This window comes from Lampetra fluviatilis, chromosome 71, assembly GCF_964198595.1.
Source record: "Lampetra fluviatilis chromosome 71, kcLamFluv1.1, whole genome shotgun sequence".
NCBI classification, from domain to species: domain Eukaryota; kingdom Metazoa; phylum Chordata; class Hyperoartia; order Petromyzontiformes; family Petromyzontidae; genus Lampetra; species Lampetra fluviatilis.
The window spans coordinates 5116994-5135210 of NC_136345.1; the positions used below are offsets into that span (position 1 = coordinate 5116994).

The 18217-nt window shown below is 54.3% G+C and overlaps 2 protein-coding genes across 3 annotated transcripts in view; one reads left to right on the plus strand and one right to left on the minus strand.

Moving 5' to 3' along the window:
* Positions 1-5653, plus strand: LOC144953039 (uncharacterized). Of its 2 annotated transcripts, XM_078883554.1 has the most exons (4): positions 1-1648; positions 2174-2448; positions 4330-4443; positions 5535-5653. In XM_078883554.1, exons 1-4 carry the CDS (start codon positions 612-614, stop codon positions 5642-5644), a joined length of 1536 nt encoding a protein of 511 aa, XP_078739680.1. In that variant the 5' UTR covers positions 1-611; the 3' UTR covers positions 5645-5653. The 2 variants fall into 2 exon arrangements, 1 of the variants encoding a protein (XP_078739680.1); XR_013640744.1 differs by lacking the exons at positions 1-1648; positions 2174-2448; positions 5535-5653 and adding an exon at positions 2833-2962 and having other exon boundaries at positions 4330-4416.
* A 7193-nt stretch (positions 5654-12846) lies between these two features.
* The window catches only part of LOC144952988 (uncharacterized), a 6617-nt gene continuing 1246 nt past the window's right edge, over positions 12847-18217 (minus strand). The window contains exons 2-3 of the mRNA XM_078883470.1: positions 17311-18217; positions 12847-17269 (exon numbers count right to left, since the gene is read on the minus strand). The exon at positions 17311-18217 is cut by the window's right edge and continues 1107 nt beyond it. The gene's annotated coding sequence lies outside the window, so the exon portion shown is untranslated. The remainder of the gene's footprint in view (positions 17270-17310) is intronic.

Here is an 18217-nt window from a genome sequence, read left to right on the forward strand (position 1 = left end):
CAGAGACGACGACGGTGGTGGTGGTCACGGCCTCCACAGCAGCAGCAGCAGCGTCACCCTGCAATCAGCGCCCTGCACTAGGGGACAGCAGGCAGAGTCACCGTCCAATCAGCGCCCTGCACTAGGGCACTAGCAGGCAGAGTCACCGTCCAATCAGCGCCCTGCACTAGGGGACGAGCAGGCAGAGTCACCGTCCAATCAGCGCCCTGCACTAGGGCACTAGCAGGCAGAGTCACCGTCCAATCAGCGCCCTGCACTAGGGCACGAGCAGGCAGAGTCACCGTCCAATCAGCGCCCTGCACTAGGGGACGAGCAGGCAGAGTCACCGTCCAATCAGCGCCCTGCACTAGGGCACGAGCAGGCAGAGTCACCGACCAATCAGCGCCCTGCACTAGGGGACGAGCAGGCAGAGTCACCGTCCAATCAGCGCCCTGCACTAGGGCACGAGCAGGCAGAGTCACCGTCCAATCAGCGCCCTGCACTAGGGCACGAGCAGGCAGAGTCACCGTCCAATCAGCGCGCCGCATTAGCCGCGTCGCCATCTTTTCAGCACCCTGGACAGCGCTGCGGGTCGCCATCCAATCAGCGCCGCGCTCACTCGCCCCTCCGTAATGGATCATCATCATCATCAGCAGCATCAGCATCATCAGCACCACCATCATCATCATCAGCACCATCATCAGCAGCAGCAGCATCACCGCCCTGCCACGCACGGCACCCCGGACTGGTGCCTGTGGCAGCTGCTGCTGCGGCTGGCGCTCAGCTCACGGCTGCAGAGATCGGCTCTGGGAGTGGCCGCCCTGCTAGTAGCCTCACTCTTCCTCTGGTACTGCTACCGAGTCGGCTGCGAAACGTCGTCTCCGCGGGCGTCTCCCCGCACTTCGTCGTCGTCGTCGTCGTCTTCGTCGTCGTCGTCGAGAAAATTCGTCGGTTCCATCAAAGCATCGTCAGCAGCATCAGCATCAGCATCGAGAAAATTCGCAGGTTCCATCAAAGCATCATCATCATCAGCTGCAGCAGCAGCATCATCAGCATCAGCAGCATCAGCATCAGCAGCAGCATCAGCATCAGCAGCAGCAGCGGCATCAGCAGCATCAGCAGCTGCAGTGTTAGAAAACGGATTATCGCTCGCTGCTGGCGGATGTGGTGGTCGTGGTGGTGGTGGTGGTGCTGTTGGTAGCGTGATGATGCTCGGACTGAGTTTGACCCGAGGCAACAACAACAACAACAGCAGCAGCAGCGCAAACTCAACAACAACAACAACAACCACCACAACAACAACCACCACCACAACCAACAACACCAACAACAACCGCAAGCTCTACCGCAGCCTGCAAAACTACGCCAAGCGATATTCGTGGGCGGGAATGTCGCGGATCCACAAGGGAATCCGTGAGCGTGCCAGACTCGAACAACAACAACAACAACATCAACAACAACATCAGCATCATCATCAGCATCAGCAGCAGCAGGGCACGGCTCGCGATCTCCCGGCGCGGCACGCGGCCCGGATCCAAGCGGCCGAGGTGTTCCACGTGCCCGATCTGCCCACGTCCCCGTTCTTGCGGCGCGAGGCGCAGCGCCACGACGTGGAGCTCCTGGAACGACACCGGCAACTCCTCCTCGCAGAGCTCGACGTCGTCTACCGCTCGCTCCGCCTGCCCGCGGCGGCGGCGGCGGCAGGAGCTGCAGCAGCTGCAGCATCAGCAGCAGCAGCAGTAGGAGCAGCAGCAGCAGCAGCAGTAGGAGCAGTAGGATCAGTAGGAGCAGTAGGATCAGCAGTAGGAGCAGCAGGAGGATCAGTAGGATCAGTAGGATCAGTAGGAGCAGCAGGAGGAGCAGCAGTAGGATCAGTAGGATCAGTAGGAGCAGTAGGAGCAGTAGGAGCAGTAGGAGCAGTAGGATCAGCAGCAGTAGGAGCAGCAGTAGGATCAGTAGGATCAGTAGGAGCAGTAGGATCAGTAGGAGCAGTAGGAGCTACAGAAGCAGTAGGAGCTGCAGCATCATCATCACCACCACCACCATCATCACCACAATCATCATCATCACCACCACCATCACCATCGTCACCACCACCACCACCACCACAATCATCACCACCACCACCACAATCATCACCACCACCACCACCGTCACCATCGTCACCACCGCCACCACCACCGTCACTATCGTCACCACCGCCACCATCGCCACCTCCTGCGCCGGGCTGGCTGAGCGACGAGTCGGATTCGGAGTCTTCTTCGTGGTGGCGTTTCCCGCTGGTGAGCGGCGGGGTGAGGATGGCTGCCAACTGCAGCCGCTGTCCTGGTGCGTGGCGTCTCGTACGATCGCTACGCACCGCCATCTGCAACAACGAGTTCGGCAACGCCGAGTTCTCGGTGCTGCGTCCGGGAAGCCTCGTGCCCGAGAGATACGGGCCCAGCAACGCGCGGATCTGCTGTCACTTGGGTGAGTGAGTGGTTGAGTGTGGTGAGTGAGTGGGTGGGTGAGTGAGTGGCTGAGTTGTTGAGTGAGTGAGTGGCTGAGTGTGTGAGTGGCTGAGTGAGCGAGTGGCTGAGTGAGTGAGTGAGTGGCTGAGTGTGTGAGTGAGTGGTGAGTGAGTGGTTGAGTGTGTGAGTGAGTGGCTGAGTGTGTGAGTGAGTGGTGAGTGAGTGGTTGAGTGTGTGAGTGGCTGAGTGAGCGAGTGGCTGAGTGAGTGAGTGAGTGGCTGAGTGTGTGAGTGAGAGGTGAGTGAGTGGTTGAGTGTGTGAGTGAGTGTGTGGCTGAGTGAGCGAGTGGCTGAGTGAGTGAGTGGGTGGTTGAGTGAGTGAGTGAGAGGTGAGTGAGTGGTGAGTGAGTGGTGAGTGAGTGGTGAGTGAGTGGTGAGTGGAGTTCGGCAACGCCGAGTTCTCGGTGCTGCGTCCGGGAAGCCGCGTGCTCGAGAGATACGGGCCCAGCAACGCGCGGATCTGCTGCCACTTGGGTGAGTGAGTGGTGAGTGGTTGAGTGAGTGACTGGGTGAGTGGCTGAGTGAGTGAGTGAGTGGTGAGTGGTGAGTGAGTGAGTGGGTGAGTGAGTGAGTGGCTGAGTGGTTGAGTGCTTGCGTTGTTGAGTATGTGAATGAGTGAGTGGTGAGTGAGTGAGTGGCTGAGTGTGTGAGTGAGTGGTGAGTGAGTGGTTGAGTGGGTGTGTGAGTGTGTGGGTGTGTGAGTGAGTGTGTGGGTGTGTGAGTGAGTGAGTGTGTGGGTGTGTGAGTGAGTGAGTGTGTGGGTGTGTGAGTGAGTGTATGAGTGTGTGAGTGAGTGAGTGGCTGAGTGAGTGAGTGGCTGAGTGAGTGGGTGAGTGGGTGGGTGGGTGAGTAAGTGGGTGAGTGGGTGGGTGAGTAAGTGGGTGAGTGGGTGGGTGGGTGGGTGAGTGGGTGAGTGAGTGGGTGGTGTGTGAGTGAGTGAGTGTGTGGGTGTGTGAGTGAGTGGCTGAGTGGCTGAGTGGCTGAGTGGTTGAGTGAGTGGTTGAATGGTTGAGTGAGTGAGTGAGTGGTGAGTGAGTGAGTGTGTGGGTGTGTGAGTGGTTGAGTGAGTGAGTGTGTGGGTGTGTGAGTGCGAGTGTGGTGAGTGGCTGAGTGGCTGAGCGGTTGAGTGAGTGAGTGAGTGGTGAGTGAGTGTGTGGTGAGTGAGTGAGTGAGTGTGTGGGTGTGTGAGTGCGAGTGTGGTGAGTGGCTGAGTGGCTGAGCGGTTGAGTGAGTGAGTGAGTGGTGAGTGTGGTGAGTGTGGGGAGTGGTGAGTAAATGGTGAGTGTGGTGAGTGGCTGAGTGTGTGAGTGGTGAGTGAGTGGCTGAGTGTGTGAGTGGTGAGTGAGTGGCTGAGTGTGTGAGTGGTGAGTGAGTGGCTGAGTGTGTGAGTGGTGAGTGAGTGGCTGAGTGTGTGAGTGGTGAGTGAGTGGCTGAGTGTGTGAGTGGTGAGTGAGTGGCTGAGTGTGTGAGTGGTGAGTGAGTGGCTGAGTGTGTGAGTGGTGAGTGAGTGGCTGAGTGTGTGAGTGGTGAGTGAGTGGCTGAGTGTGTGAGTGGTGAGTGAGTGGCTGAGTGTGTGGTGGTGGTGGTGGTGGTCACAACCCAGCAAACCCCAGCTACAGGCTCACTCACACCTCCCCCCCACCTCCCCCCCACCTCCCCCCCACCTCCCCACCTCCCCCACCTCCCCACCACCTCCCCACCTCCCCCCCCCCACCCCACCACCTCCCCCCACCCCCCCCACCTCCCCCACCTCCCCACCACCTCCCCACCACCTCCCCCCCACCTCCCCCCCACCTCCCCACCACCTCCCCCCCACCTCCCCCCCACCTCCCCCCCACCAGGCCTCAAGACCCCTGCGGGCTGCGAGTTGGTGGTGGGCGGGGAGCCTCAGCGCTGGGTGGAGGGCCGCTGCCTCCTGTTTGACGACTCGTTCCTGCACACAGCCTCGCACGAAGGTCGTGGTGGTGGGGGGGTGGTGGTGGGGGGGTGGTGGTGGGGGGGTGGTGGGGGGGTGGTGGGGGGGTGGTGGGGGTGGGTGGAGGGCCGCTGCCTCCTGTTTGACGACTCGTTCCTGCACACAGCCTCGCACGAAGGTCGTGGTAGTGGGGGGGTGGTAGTGGGGGGGTGGTGGGGGGGGTGGTGGGGGGGTGGTGGGGGGGTGGTGGGGGGGGTGGTGGGGGGGTGGTAGTGGGGGGGTGGTGGTAGTGGGGGGTGGTGGGGGGGGTGGTGGGGGGGTGGTGGGGGGGGTGGTAGTAGTGGTGGTGGTAGTGATGATAGTGGTGGTGGTAGTGGTAGTAGTAGTGGTGGTGGTAGTGGTGGTGGTGGTTGTGGTGGTTGTTGTGGTAGTAGTAGTAGTAGTGGTGGTGGTAGTAGTGGTAGTAGTGGGGGGATGGTGGTGGTGGTTGTGGTGGTTGTGGTAGTAGTTGTGGTGGTGTGGTAGTGGTGATAGTGGTAGTGGTGGTAGTAGTAGTGGTAGTAGTAGTGGTTGTAGTGGTAGTGGTGGTAGTAGTGGTTGTAGTGGTTGTAGTAGTAGTGGTAGTAGTAGTGGTGGTAGTAGTGGTGGTAGTAGTAGTGGTAGTAGTAGTGGTGGTAGTAGTGGTAGTAGTGGTGGTTGTAGTGGTAGTGGTGGTAGTGGTGGTAGTAGTGGTTGTAGTGGTGGTAGTAGTAGTGGTAGTAGTAGTGGTGGTAGTAGTGGTAGTAGTGGTGGTAGTGGTGGTAGTTATGTGGTAGTGGTGGTGGTAGTAGTGGTAGTAGTGGTGGTAGTAGTGGTAGTAGTAGTGGTTGTAGTGGTTGTGGTGGTTGTGGTGGTCGTTGTGGTGGTTGTGGTGGTTGTGGTGGGGGTGGTGGGGAGGGGTGGTGGTGGTGATGGTAGTAGTGGTGGTGGTGGTGGTGATGGTAGTAGTGGTGGTAGTAGTAGTAGTGGTGGTAGTAGTGATAGTAGTGGTTGTGGTGGTTGCTTAGTTTATCACCCTTTCCCCTGTGCCCCCCTTCCCCCCCCCCCTGCCCCCCCTGCCCCCCACCTGCCCTACCCCTGCCCCCCCTCCAGGCCCCCCCGAGGAGGGCCCCCTCGTGGTGTTCTCTGTCGACCTGTGGCACCCAAACGTGGCCGCCGCGGAGAGACAAGCCCTTGACTTCATCTTCACACCCTCACACTGACACGGCGTGGTGGGGGGGGGGGGGGTGGTGGGGGTGGTGGTGGTGGTGGTGGTGGGTGTGGTGGGGGGGTGGTGCTGGTGGTGGTGGGGGGGGGGTGGTGGTGGTTCTGGTGGTGGTGGGTGTGGTGGGGGTGGTGGTGTGGAGGGGTGGTGGTGGTGATGGTAGTTGTGGTGGTGGTAGTGGTGGTGGTAGTGGTGGCGTAGTTGTGGTGGTGGTAGTAGTGGTGGTGGGGGGGGTGGTGGTGGAGGGGTGGGGGGTAGTGGTGGGGGGGGGTGGTGGTGGTGGGGGGGGTGGTGGTGGTGGTGGGGGGGGGGTGGTGGTGTTGTGGTGGGGGGGGGTGGTGGTGGTGGTGGTAGTAGTGGTGGTGGTGGTGTTGGTGGGGGGGGGGGTGGTGGTACTGGTGGTGTGGTGGTTGTGGTGGTTGTGGTGGTTGTGGAGGTAGTGGTGGTGGCGGTGGTGGTGGTTGTTGTTGTAGCTGTGGTGGTGTCGCCACGGTTACTAATCAGTCACTTCGAGTGTTTGCAAATGATCACACAAACGCACAGACCAGTTTCCACTTTAAGTGTCTCATCAGCAGCAGGGCAAAGCTTCGCTTGCACCAATGTTCAACTGCCCAGGTGTTTTAGCCAATGACCAGTTTCCACTTTAGGTGTCTCATCAGCAGCAGGGCAAAGCTTCGCTTGCACCAATGTTCAACTGCCCAGGTGTTTTAGCCAATGACCAGTTTCCACTTTAAGTGTCTCATCAGCAGCAGGGCAAAGCTTCGCTTGCACCAATGTTCAACTGCCCAGGTGTTTTAGCCAATGACCGGTTTCCACTTTAGGTGTCTCATCAGCTGCAGGGCAAAGCTTCGCTTGCACCAATGTTCAACTGCCCAGATGTTTTAGCCAATGACCGGTTTCCACTTTAGGTGTCTCATCAGCTGCAGGGCAAAGCTTCGCTTGAATCAATGGTCAACTGCCCAGATGTTTTAGCCAATGACCGGTTTCCATTTTAGGTGTCTCATCAGCTGCAGGGCAAAGCTTCGCTTGCACCAATGTTCAACTGCCCAGATGTTTTAGCCAATGACCGGTTTCCATTTTAGGTGTCTCATCAGCTGCAGGGCAAAGCTTCGCTTGCACCAATGTTCAACTGCCCAGATGTTTTAGCCAATGACCGGTTTCCACTTTAGGTGTCTCATCAGCTGCAGGGCAAAGCTTGGCTTGAATCAATGTTCAACTGCCCAGATGTTTTAGCCAATGACTGGTTTCCACTTTAGGTGTCTCATCAGCTGCAGGGCAAAGCTTCGCTTGCACCAATGTTCAACTGCCCAGATGTTTTAGCCAATGACCGGTTTCCACTTTAGGTGTCTCATCAGCAGCAGGGCAAAGCTTCGCTTGCACCAATGTTCAACTGCCCAGATGTTTTAGCCAATGACTGGCTTCCACTTTAAGTGTCTCATCAGCTGCAGGGCAAAGCTTCGCTTGCACCAATGTTCAACTGACCAGATGTTTTAGCCAAGGACCAGTTTCCACTTTAAGTGTCTCATCAGCTGCAGGGCAAAGCTTCGCTTGCACCAATGTTCAACTGCCCAGATGTTTTAGCCAATGACCGGTTTCCACTTTAGGTGTCTCATCAGCAGCAGGGCAAAGCTTCGCTTGCACCAATGTTCAACTGCCCAGATGTTTTAGCCAATGACCGGTTTCCACTTTAAGTGTCTCATCAGCAGCAGGGCAAAGCTTCGCTTGCACCAATGTTCAACTGCCCAGATGTTTTAGCCAATGACCGGCTTCCACTTTAGGTGTCTCATCAGCAGCAAGGCAAAGCTTCGCTTGAACCAATGTTCAACTGCCCAGATGTTTTAGCCAATGACCAGTTTCCACTTTAGGTGTCTCATCAGCAGCAGGGCAAAGCTTGGCTTGAACCAATGTTGAACTGCCCAGATGTTTTAGCCAATGACCGGCTTCCACTTTAGGTGTCTCATCAGCTGCAGGGCAAAGCTTCGCTTGCACCAATGTTCAACTGCCCAGATGTTTTAGCCAATGACCGGTTTCCACTTTAAGTGTCTCATCAGCAGCAGGGCAAAGCTTCGCTTGCACCAATGTTCAACTGCCCAGATGTTTTAGCCAATGACTGGTTTCCACTTTAGGTGTCTCATCAGCTGCAGGGCAAAGCTTCGCTTGCACCAATGTTCAACTGCCCAGGTGTTTTAGCCAATGACTGGTTTCCACTTTAGGTGTCTCATCAGCTGCAGGGCAAAGCTTGGCTTGCACCAATGTTCAACTGCCCAGATGTATATAGCCAATGACTGGTTTCCACTTTAGGTGTCTCATCAGCAGCAGGGCAAAGCTTCGCTTGAACCAATGTTCGTGGTTCGCCATGAATGTGACCACTTGCGAATAAAAACTATCTTTTCCTGCCGACGCCTTCCCGGTTTTCTGATTTACAACACTCACATCGAACGTGCAACACATTTGCGCGCGTGTGTGCGTCTGTGTGTGTGTGCGTGCGTGGGTGCGTGTGTGCGCGTGTGTGTGCGCGTGTGTGTGTGTGCGTGTGTGTGTGTGCGTATGTGTGTGTGTCTGTGCGTGTGTGCGTGTGTGCGTGCGTGTGTGTGCGTGCGTGTGTGCGTGCGTGTGTGCGTGCGTATGTGTGTGTGTCTGTGCGTGTGTGCGCGCGTGTGTGTGTGTGCTTGTGTGTCTGTGTGTGCGTGTGTGTGTCTGTGTGTAAGTGTGTGCGTGCGTGTGTGTGTACGTGTGTGCGTGCGCGTCTGCGTGCGTGCGCGTCTGCGTGTGTGTGCGCGTGTGTGTGTGCGTGTGTGCGCGTGCGTGTGTGTGTGTGTGTGCGTGTGTGTTTGTGTTGTGTATGCGTGTGTGCGTGCGTGTGTGCGCGTGTCTGTGTGTGTGTGTGTGCTGTGTGTTTGTGTTGTGTGTATGCGTGTGTGCGTGTGTGCGTGTGTGTGTGCGTGTGTGCGCGTGCGTGTGTGCGCGTGTGCGTGTGTGCGCGTGTGTGTGTGTCCGTGTTGGTTTTATAGGCCTTGACCAGGTCAACGAAGCAGAGATGTAGGTCTTGTTGGAATTCCCTACACCTCTGCTGTAGCAGACGGACGGAAAATATGGCGTCTGTGCAGGACCGCCCTTTCCTGAAACCGCATTGGGGCTCCGCAAGCCTCTCCTCAGCGTGCCTAGCAAGGCGATGTTGAATAATCCTTGCCAGGACCTTTCCCGGCCTCACACTGAGGAGTGAGATGCGCCTGTAGTTGTTACAGTCTGTGCGGTCCCCCTTCTTAAAGAGGGGGACCACCAGGGCATCCTTCCAATCCTGCGGAACCCGTCCAGTGGCCCAGACTGTTGTTGTGATGTCATGTAGGGCAGTCTGAGCAAAAACGCCACCCTCCCTCAGCATTTCGCTTGGGAGATCATCTCTGCCCGGTGCCTTTCCTGGTCTCAGACTCCGGATCGCCTTCAGTACTTCCTCAACAGATGGCACCTCAGCCAGCCACTCACAGGGGGTGACTTCCTCCAATATTTGAGGCACCGCAGCCTCAGCAGGGTCATCCCCACTTTGCCCAACGAAGTTTTCCAGGCCGAGGGATTTCCCCTCCCCCAGGACCTCACAGAAATGCTCAGCACATCTGCAAACCTGTTCCTGATTTGGGATAGACTCATCACAGAGATTCATAGACTCATCACACAGAAACCCAAAGACTCACCACACAGAAACCCATAGACTCACCACACAGAAACCCATAGACTCACCACACAGAGACCCAGAGACTCACCACACAGAGACCCATAGACTCACCACACAGAGACCCATAGACTCACCACACAGAGACCCATAGACTCATCACACACAGAGACCCATAGACTCATCACACACAGAGAACCATAGACTCATCACACAGACACCCATAGACTCAACACACAGAGACCCATAGACTCATCACACAGAGACCCATAGACTCATCACACAGAGACCCATAGACTCATCACACAGAGACCCATAGACTCTTCACACAGAGACCCATAGACTCTTCACACAGAGAACCATAGACTCACCACACAGAGACCCATAGACTCACCACACAGAGACCCATAGACTCATCACACAGAGACCCATAGACTCTTCACACAGAGAACCATAGACTCATCACACAGAGACCCATAGACTCACCACACAGAGACCCATAGACTCACCACACAGAGACCCATAGACTCATCACACAGAGACCCATAGACTCATCACACAGAGACCCATAGACTCTTCACACAGAGAACCATAGACTCATCACACAGAGACCCATAGACTCACCACACAGAGACCCATAGACTCATCACACACAGAGACCCATAGACTCTTCACACAGAGAACCATAGACTCATCACACAGAGACCCATAGACTCATCACACAGAGACCCATAGACTCATCACACAGACACCCATAGACTCAACACACAGAGACCCATAGACTCATCACACAGATACCCATAGACTCATCACACAGACACCCATAGACTCACCACACAGAGACCCATAGACTCATCACACAGATACCCATAGACTCATCACACAGACACCCATAGACTCATCACACAGAGACCCATAGACTCACCACACAGAGACCCATAGACTCATCACACAGAGACCCATAGACTCATCACACAGAGACCCATAGACTCATCACACAGAGACCCATAGACTCATCACACAGAGAACCATAGACTCTTCACACAGAGACCCATAGACTCATCACACAGAGACCCATAGACTCATCACACAGAGACCCATAGACTCTTCACACAGAGACCCATAGACTCTTCACACAGAGACCCATAGACTCATCACACAGAGACCCATAGACTCATCACACAGAGACCCATAGACTCATCACACAGAGACCCATAGACTCATCACACAGAGAACCATAGACTCTTCACACAGATACCCATAGACTCATCACACAGAGACCCATAGACTCATCACACAGAGAACCATAGACTCATCACACAGAGACCCATAGACTCATCACACAGATACCCATAGACTCTTCACACAGATACCCATAGACTCATCACACAGAGACCCATAGACTCATCACACAGAGAACCATAGACTCTTCACACAGATACCCATAGACTCTTCACACAGATACCCATAGACTCATCACACAGAGACCCATAGACTCATCACACAGAGAACCATAGACTCATCACACAGATACCCATAGACTCTTCACACAGATACCCATAGACTCTTCACACAGAGAACCATAGACTCATCACACAGAGAACCATAGACTCTTCACACAGATACCCATAGACTCTTCACACAGATACCCATAGACTCATCACACAGAGACCCATAGACTCTTCACACAGAGAACCATAGACTCATCACACAGAGACCCATAGACTCATCACCACAGAGACCCATAGACTCACCACACAGAGACCCACAGACTCTTCACACAGAGACCCATAGACTCTTCACACAGAGACCCATAGACTCTTCACACAGAGAACCATAGACTCTTCACACAGAGAACCATAGACTCATCACACAGAGACCCATAGACTCTTCACACAGAGAACCATAGACTCATCACACAGAGACCCACATACTCTTCACACAGAGACCCATAGACTCTTCACACAGAGACCCATAGACTCATCACACAGAGACCCATAGACTCACCACACAGAGACCCACAGACTCATCACACAGAGACCCATAGACTCTTCACACAGAGAACCATAGACTCATCACACAGAGACCCACAGACTCTTCACACAGAGACCCATAGACTCATCACACAGAGACCCATAGACTCATCACACAGAGACCCATAGACTTCACACAGAGACCCATAGACTCTTCACACAGAAACCCATAGACTCATCACACAGAGACCCACACACTCTTCACACAGAGACCCATAGACTCACCACACAGAGACCCATAGACTCATCACACAGAGACCCATAGACTCATCACACAGAGAACCATAGACTCACCACACAGAGACCCATAGACTCATTACACAGAGACCCATAGACTCATCACACAGAGAACCATAGACTCATTACACAGAGACCCATAGACTCACCACACAGAGACCCATAGACTCTTCACACAGAGAACCATAGACTCATCACACAGAGACCCATAGACTCTTCACACAGAGACCCATAGACTCTTCACACAGAGAACCATAGACTCACCACACAGAGACCCATAGACTCACCACACAGAGACCCATAGACTCATCACACAGAGACCCACAGACTCACCACACAGAGACTCACCACAAAGAGACCCATAGACTCACCACACAGAGACCCACAGACTCACCACACAGAGACCCATAGACTCACCACACAGAGACCCACAGACTCACCACACAGAGACCCATAGACTCACCACACAGAGACCCACAGACTCACCACACAGAGACCCACAGACTCACCACACAGAGACCCACAGACTCACCACACAGAGACCCACAGACTCACCACACAGAGACTCACCACACAGAGACCCATAAACTCACCACACAGAGACCCACAGACTCACCACACAGAGACCCACAGACTCACCACACAGAGACTCACCACAAAGAGACCCATAGACTCGCCACACAGAGACCCACAGACTCACCACAAAGAGACCCATAGACTCACCACACAGAGACCCACAGACTCACCACAAAGAGACCCATAGACTCACCACACAGAGACCCACAGACTCACCACAAAGAGACCCACAGACTCACCACACAGAGACCCACAGACTCACCACAAAGAGACCCATAGACTCACCACACAGAGACCCACAGACTCACCACACAGAGACCCACAGACTCGCCACAAAGAGACCCATAGACTCACCACACAGAGACCCACAGACTCACCACAAAGAGACCCATAGACTCACCACACAGAGACCCACAGACTCACCACACAGAGACCCACAGACTCACCACACAGAGACCCACAGACTCACCACACAGAGACCCATAGACTCACCACACAGACACCCATAGACTCACCACACAGAGACTCACCACATAGAGACCCATAGACTCATCACACAGAGACTCACCACATAGAGACCCATAGACTCACCACACAGAGACCCACAGACTCACCACACAGAGACCCACAGACTCACCACACAGAGACTCACCACACACACAGAAGACTGATGATGCAGGATTGAGGTGTTAAAGAGTTTTTATTTCTGCTGATGACTATGGCACTCGTCAAACACCACACAGACTCACACAGACTCACCACACACACAGACTCACTCACACACACACAGACTCACACAGACTCACCACACACACAGACTCACCACACAGACTCACCACACACACAGACTCACCACACACACAGACTCACCACAGACTCACACACACAGACTCACACAGACTCACCACACACACAGACTCACCACACAGACTCACACACACAGACTCACCACACAGACTCACCACACACACAGACTCACCACACACACAGACTCACCACACAGACTCACACACACAGACTCACACAGACTCACCACACACACAGACTCACCACACAGACTCACCACACAGACTCACCACACAGACTCACCACACAGACTCACACACACAGACTCACCACACAGACTCACACACACAGACTCACACACACAGACTCATCACTCACACAGACAGACTCACTCACACACACAGACTCACTCACACACACAGACTCACTCACACACACAGACTCACTCACACACACAGACTCACCACACACACAGACTCACTCACACACACAGACTCGCTCACACACACAGACTCGCTCACACACACAGACTCACTCACACACACAGACTCGCTCACACACACAGACTCACACACACACACAGACTCACCACACACACAGACTCACCACTCACACAGACTCACCACTCACACAGACTCGCTCACACACACAGACTCGCTCACACACACAGACTCACCACTCACACAGACTCACTCACACACACAGACTCACTCACACACACAGACTCACCACACACACAGACTCACCACACACACAGACTCACCACTCACAGACTCACTCACACAGACTCACCACTCACACAGACTCACCACTCACACGGACTCACAGACTCACCACACAGACTCACCACACACACAGACTCACCACTCACACAGACTCACACACACAGACTCACCACACACACAGACTCACCACTCACACAGACTCACCACTCACACAGACTCACACACACAGACTCACCACTCACACAGACTCACCACTCACACAGACTCACCACTCACACAGACTCACACACACAGACTCACCACACAGACTCACAGACTCACCACACAGACTCACTCACACACACAGACTCACTCACACACAGACTCACTCACACACACAGACTCACTCACACACACAGACTCACTCACACACACAGACTCACTCACACACACAGACTCACTCACACACACAGACTCACTCACACACACAGACTCACTCACACACACAGACTCACTCGCACACACAGACTCACTCACACACACAGACTCACTCACACACACAGACTCACTCGCACACACAGACTCACTCGCACACACAGACTCACACACACACACAGACTCACTCACACACACAGACTCACTCACACACACAGACTCACTCACACACACAGACTCACTCACAGACTCACTCACACACACAGACTCACCTCTCACACAGACTCGCTCACACACACAGACTCACTCACACACACAGACTCACTCACAGACTCGCTCACACACACAGACTCACCTCTCACACACAGACTCACACACAGACTCACTCACACACACAGACTCACCACACACACAGACTCGCTCACACACACAGACTCACTCACACACACAGACTCACTCACACACACAGACTCACTCACACACACAGACTCACTCACACACACAGACTCACCACACACACAGACTCGCTCACACACACAGACTCACTCACACACACAGACTCACTCACACACACAGACTCACTCACACACACAGACTCACCACACACACAGACTCACCACTCACACAGACTCACTCACACACACAGACTCACTCACACACACAGACTCACCACACACACAGACTCACCACTCACACAGACTCACTCACACACACAGACTCACTCACACACACAGACTCACTCACACACACAGACTCACCACTCACACAGACTCACTCACACACACAGACTCACCACACACACAGACTCACCACTCACACAGACTCACTCACACACACAGACTCACTCACACACACGGACTCACCACTCACACAGACTCACTCACACACACGGACTCACCACTCACACGGACTCACCACTCACACAGACTCACTCACACACACAGACTCACTCACACACAGACTCACTCACACACACAGACTCACCTCACATACAGACTCACTCACACACACAGACTCACACACACACAGACTCACCACACAGACTCACCTCACACACAGACTCACTCACACACACAGACTCACCACACAGACTCACACGGACTCACCACACACACAGACTCACCACACACACTCACACGGACTCACCACTCACACAGACTCACCACACACACAGACTCACTCACACACAGACTCACTCACACACACAGACTCACTCACACACACAGACTCACACGCTCACACACACAGACTCGCTCACACACACAGACTCACCACACACACGGACTCACCACTCACACGGACTCACCACACACACAGACTCACTCACACACACACAGACTCGCTCACACACACAGACTCGCTCACACACACAGACTCACTCACACACACAGACTCACTCACACACACAGACTCACTCACACACACAGACTCACCACACACACAGACTCACCACTCACACAGACTCACTCACACACACAGACTCACTCACACACACAGACTCACCACACACACAGACTCACCACTCACACAGACTCACTCACACACACAGACTCACTCACACACACAGACTCACTCACACACACAGACTCACCACTCACACAGACTCACTCACACACACAGACTCACCACACACACAGACTCACCACTCACACAGACTCACTCACACACACAGACTCACTCACACACACGGACTCACCACTCACACAGACTCACTCACACACACGGACTCACCACTCACACGGACTCACCACTCACACAGACTCACTCACACACAGACTCACTCACACACACAGACTCACCTCACACACAGACTCACTCACACACACAGACTCACACACACACAGACTCACCACACAGACTCACCTCACACACAGACTCACTCACACACACGGACTCACCACTCACACGGACTCACCACACACACAGACTCACTCACACACAGACTCACTCACACACACAGACTCACCTCACACACAGACTCACTCACACACACAGACTCACACACACACAGACTCACCACACAGACTCACCTCACACACAGACTCACTCACACACACAGACTCACCACACAGACTCACACGGACTCACCACACACACAGACTCACCACACACACTCACACGGACTCACCACTCACACAGACTCACCACACACACAGACTCACTCACACACAGACTCACTCACACACACAGACTCACTCACACACACAGACTCACACGCTCACACACACAGACTCGCTCACACACACAGACTCACCACACACACGGACTCACCACTCACACGGACTCACCACACACACAGACTCACTCACACACACACAGACTCGCTCACACACACAGACTCGCTCACACACACAGACTCACTCACACACACAGACTCACTCACACACACAGACTCACTCACACACACAGACTCACTCACACACACAGACTCACTCACACACACAGACTCACTCACACACACACTCACTCACACAGACTCACTCACACACACAGACTCACCACACACAGACTCACTCACACACACAGACTCACTCACACAGACTCACCACACACACAGACTCACCACACACACAGACTCACTCACACACACAGACTGACCATACAGACTCACCACTCACACAGACTCACACAGACTCACCACTCACACAGACTCACCACACACAGACTCAGAGACTCACCACACACACTCACCACTCACACAGACTCACAGACTCACCACACAGACTCACAACACACAGACTCACAGACTCACCACACACACTCACCACTCACACAGACTCACAGACTCACCACACACACTCACCACTCACACAGACTCAGAGACTCACCACACAGACTCACCACTCACACAGACTCACCACACAGACTCACCACTCACACAGACTCACAGACTCACCACACACACTCACCACTCACACAGACTCACAGACTCACCACACACACTCACTCCTCACACAGACTCACAGACTCACCACACAGACTCACCACTCACACAGACTCACAGACTCACCACACACACTCACCACTCACACAGACTCACAGACTCACCACACGCACTCACCACTCACACAGACTCACAGACTCACCACACAGACTCACCACACACAGACTCAGAGACTCACCACACAGACTCACCACTCACACAGACTCACAGACTCACCACACAGACTCACCACTCACACAGACTCACACAGACTCACCACACACACTCACCATACAGACTCACCACACAGACTCACCACACACACTCACCACTCACACAGACTCACAGACTCACCACACAGACTCACCACACACACTCACCACTCACACAGACTCACAGACTCACCACACAGACTCACCACACACACAGACTCACAGACTCACCACACAGACTCACCACACACACTCACCATACAGACTCACCACACAGACTCACCACACACACTCACCACTCACACAGACTCAGAGACGCACCACACAGACTCACCACACACACTCACCGCTCACACAGACTCACCACACAGACTCACCACTCACACAGACTCACAGACTCACCACACACACTCACCACTCACACAGACTCACAGACTCACCACACAGACTCACCACTCACACAGACTCACAGACTCACCACACACACTCACCACTCACACAGACTCACAGACTCACCATACAGACTCACCACACAGACTCACCACACACAGACTCACAGACTCACCACACACACTCACCACTCACACAGACTCACAGACTCACCACACAGACTCACCACTCACACAGACTCACAGACTCACCATACAGACTCACCACACAGACTCACCACACACAGACTCACAGACTCACCACACACACTCACCACTCACACAGACTCACAGACTCACCACACAGACTCACCACTCACACAGACTCACAGACTCACCATACAGACTCACCACACAGACTCACCACACACAGACTCACAGACTCACCACACAGACTCACCACTCACACAGACTCACAGACTCACCACACACACTCACCACTCACACAGACTCACCACACAAACTCACACAGTGGCTGGGTGGGGTAGTGGCTGGGTGGGGTAGTGGGTGGGTTGGTGGGTGGGTGAGTGGGTGGGTGAGTGGGTGAATGGGTGGGTTAGTGAAGGGCTG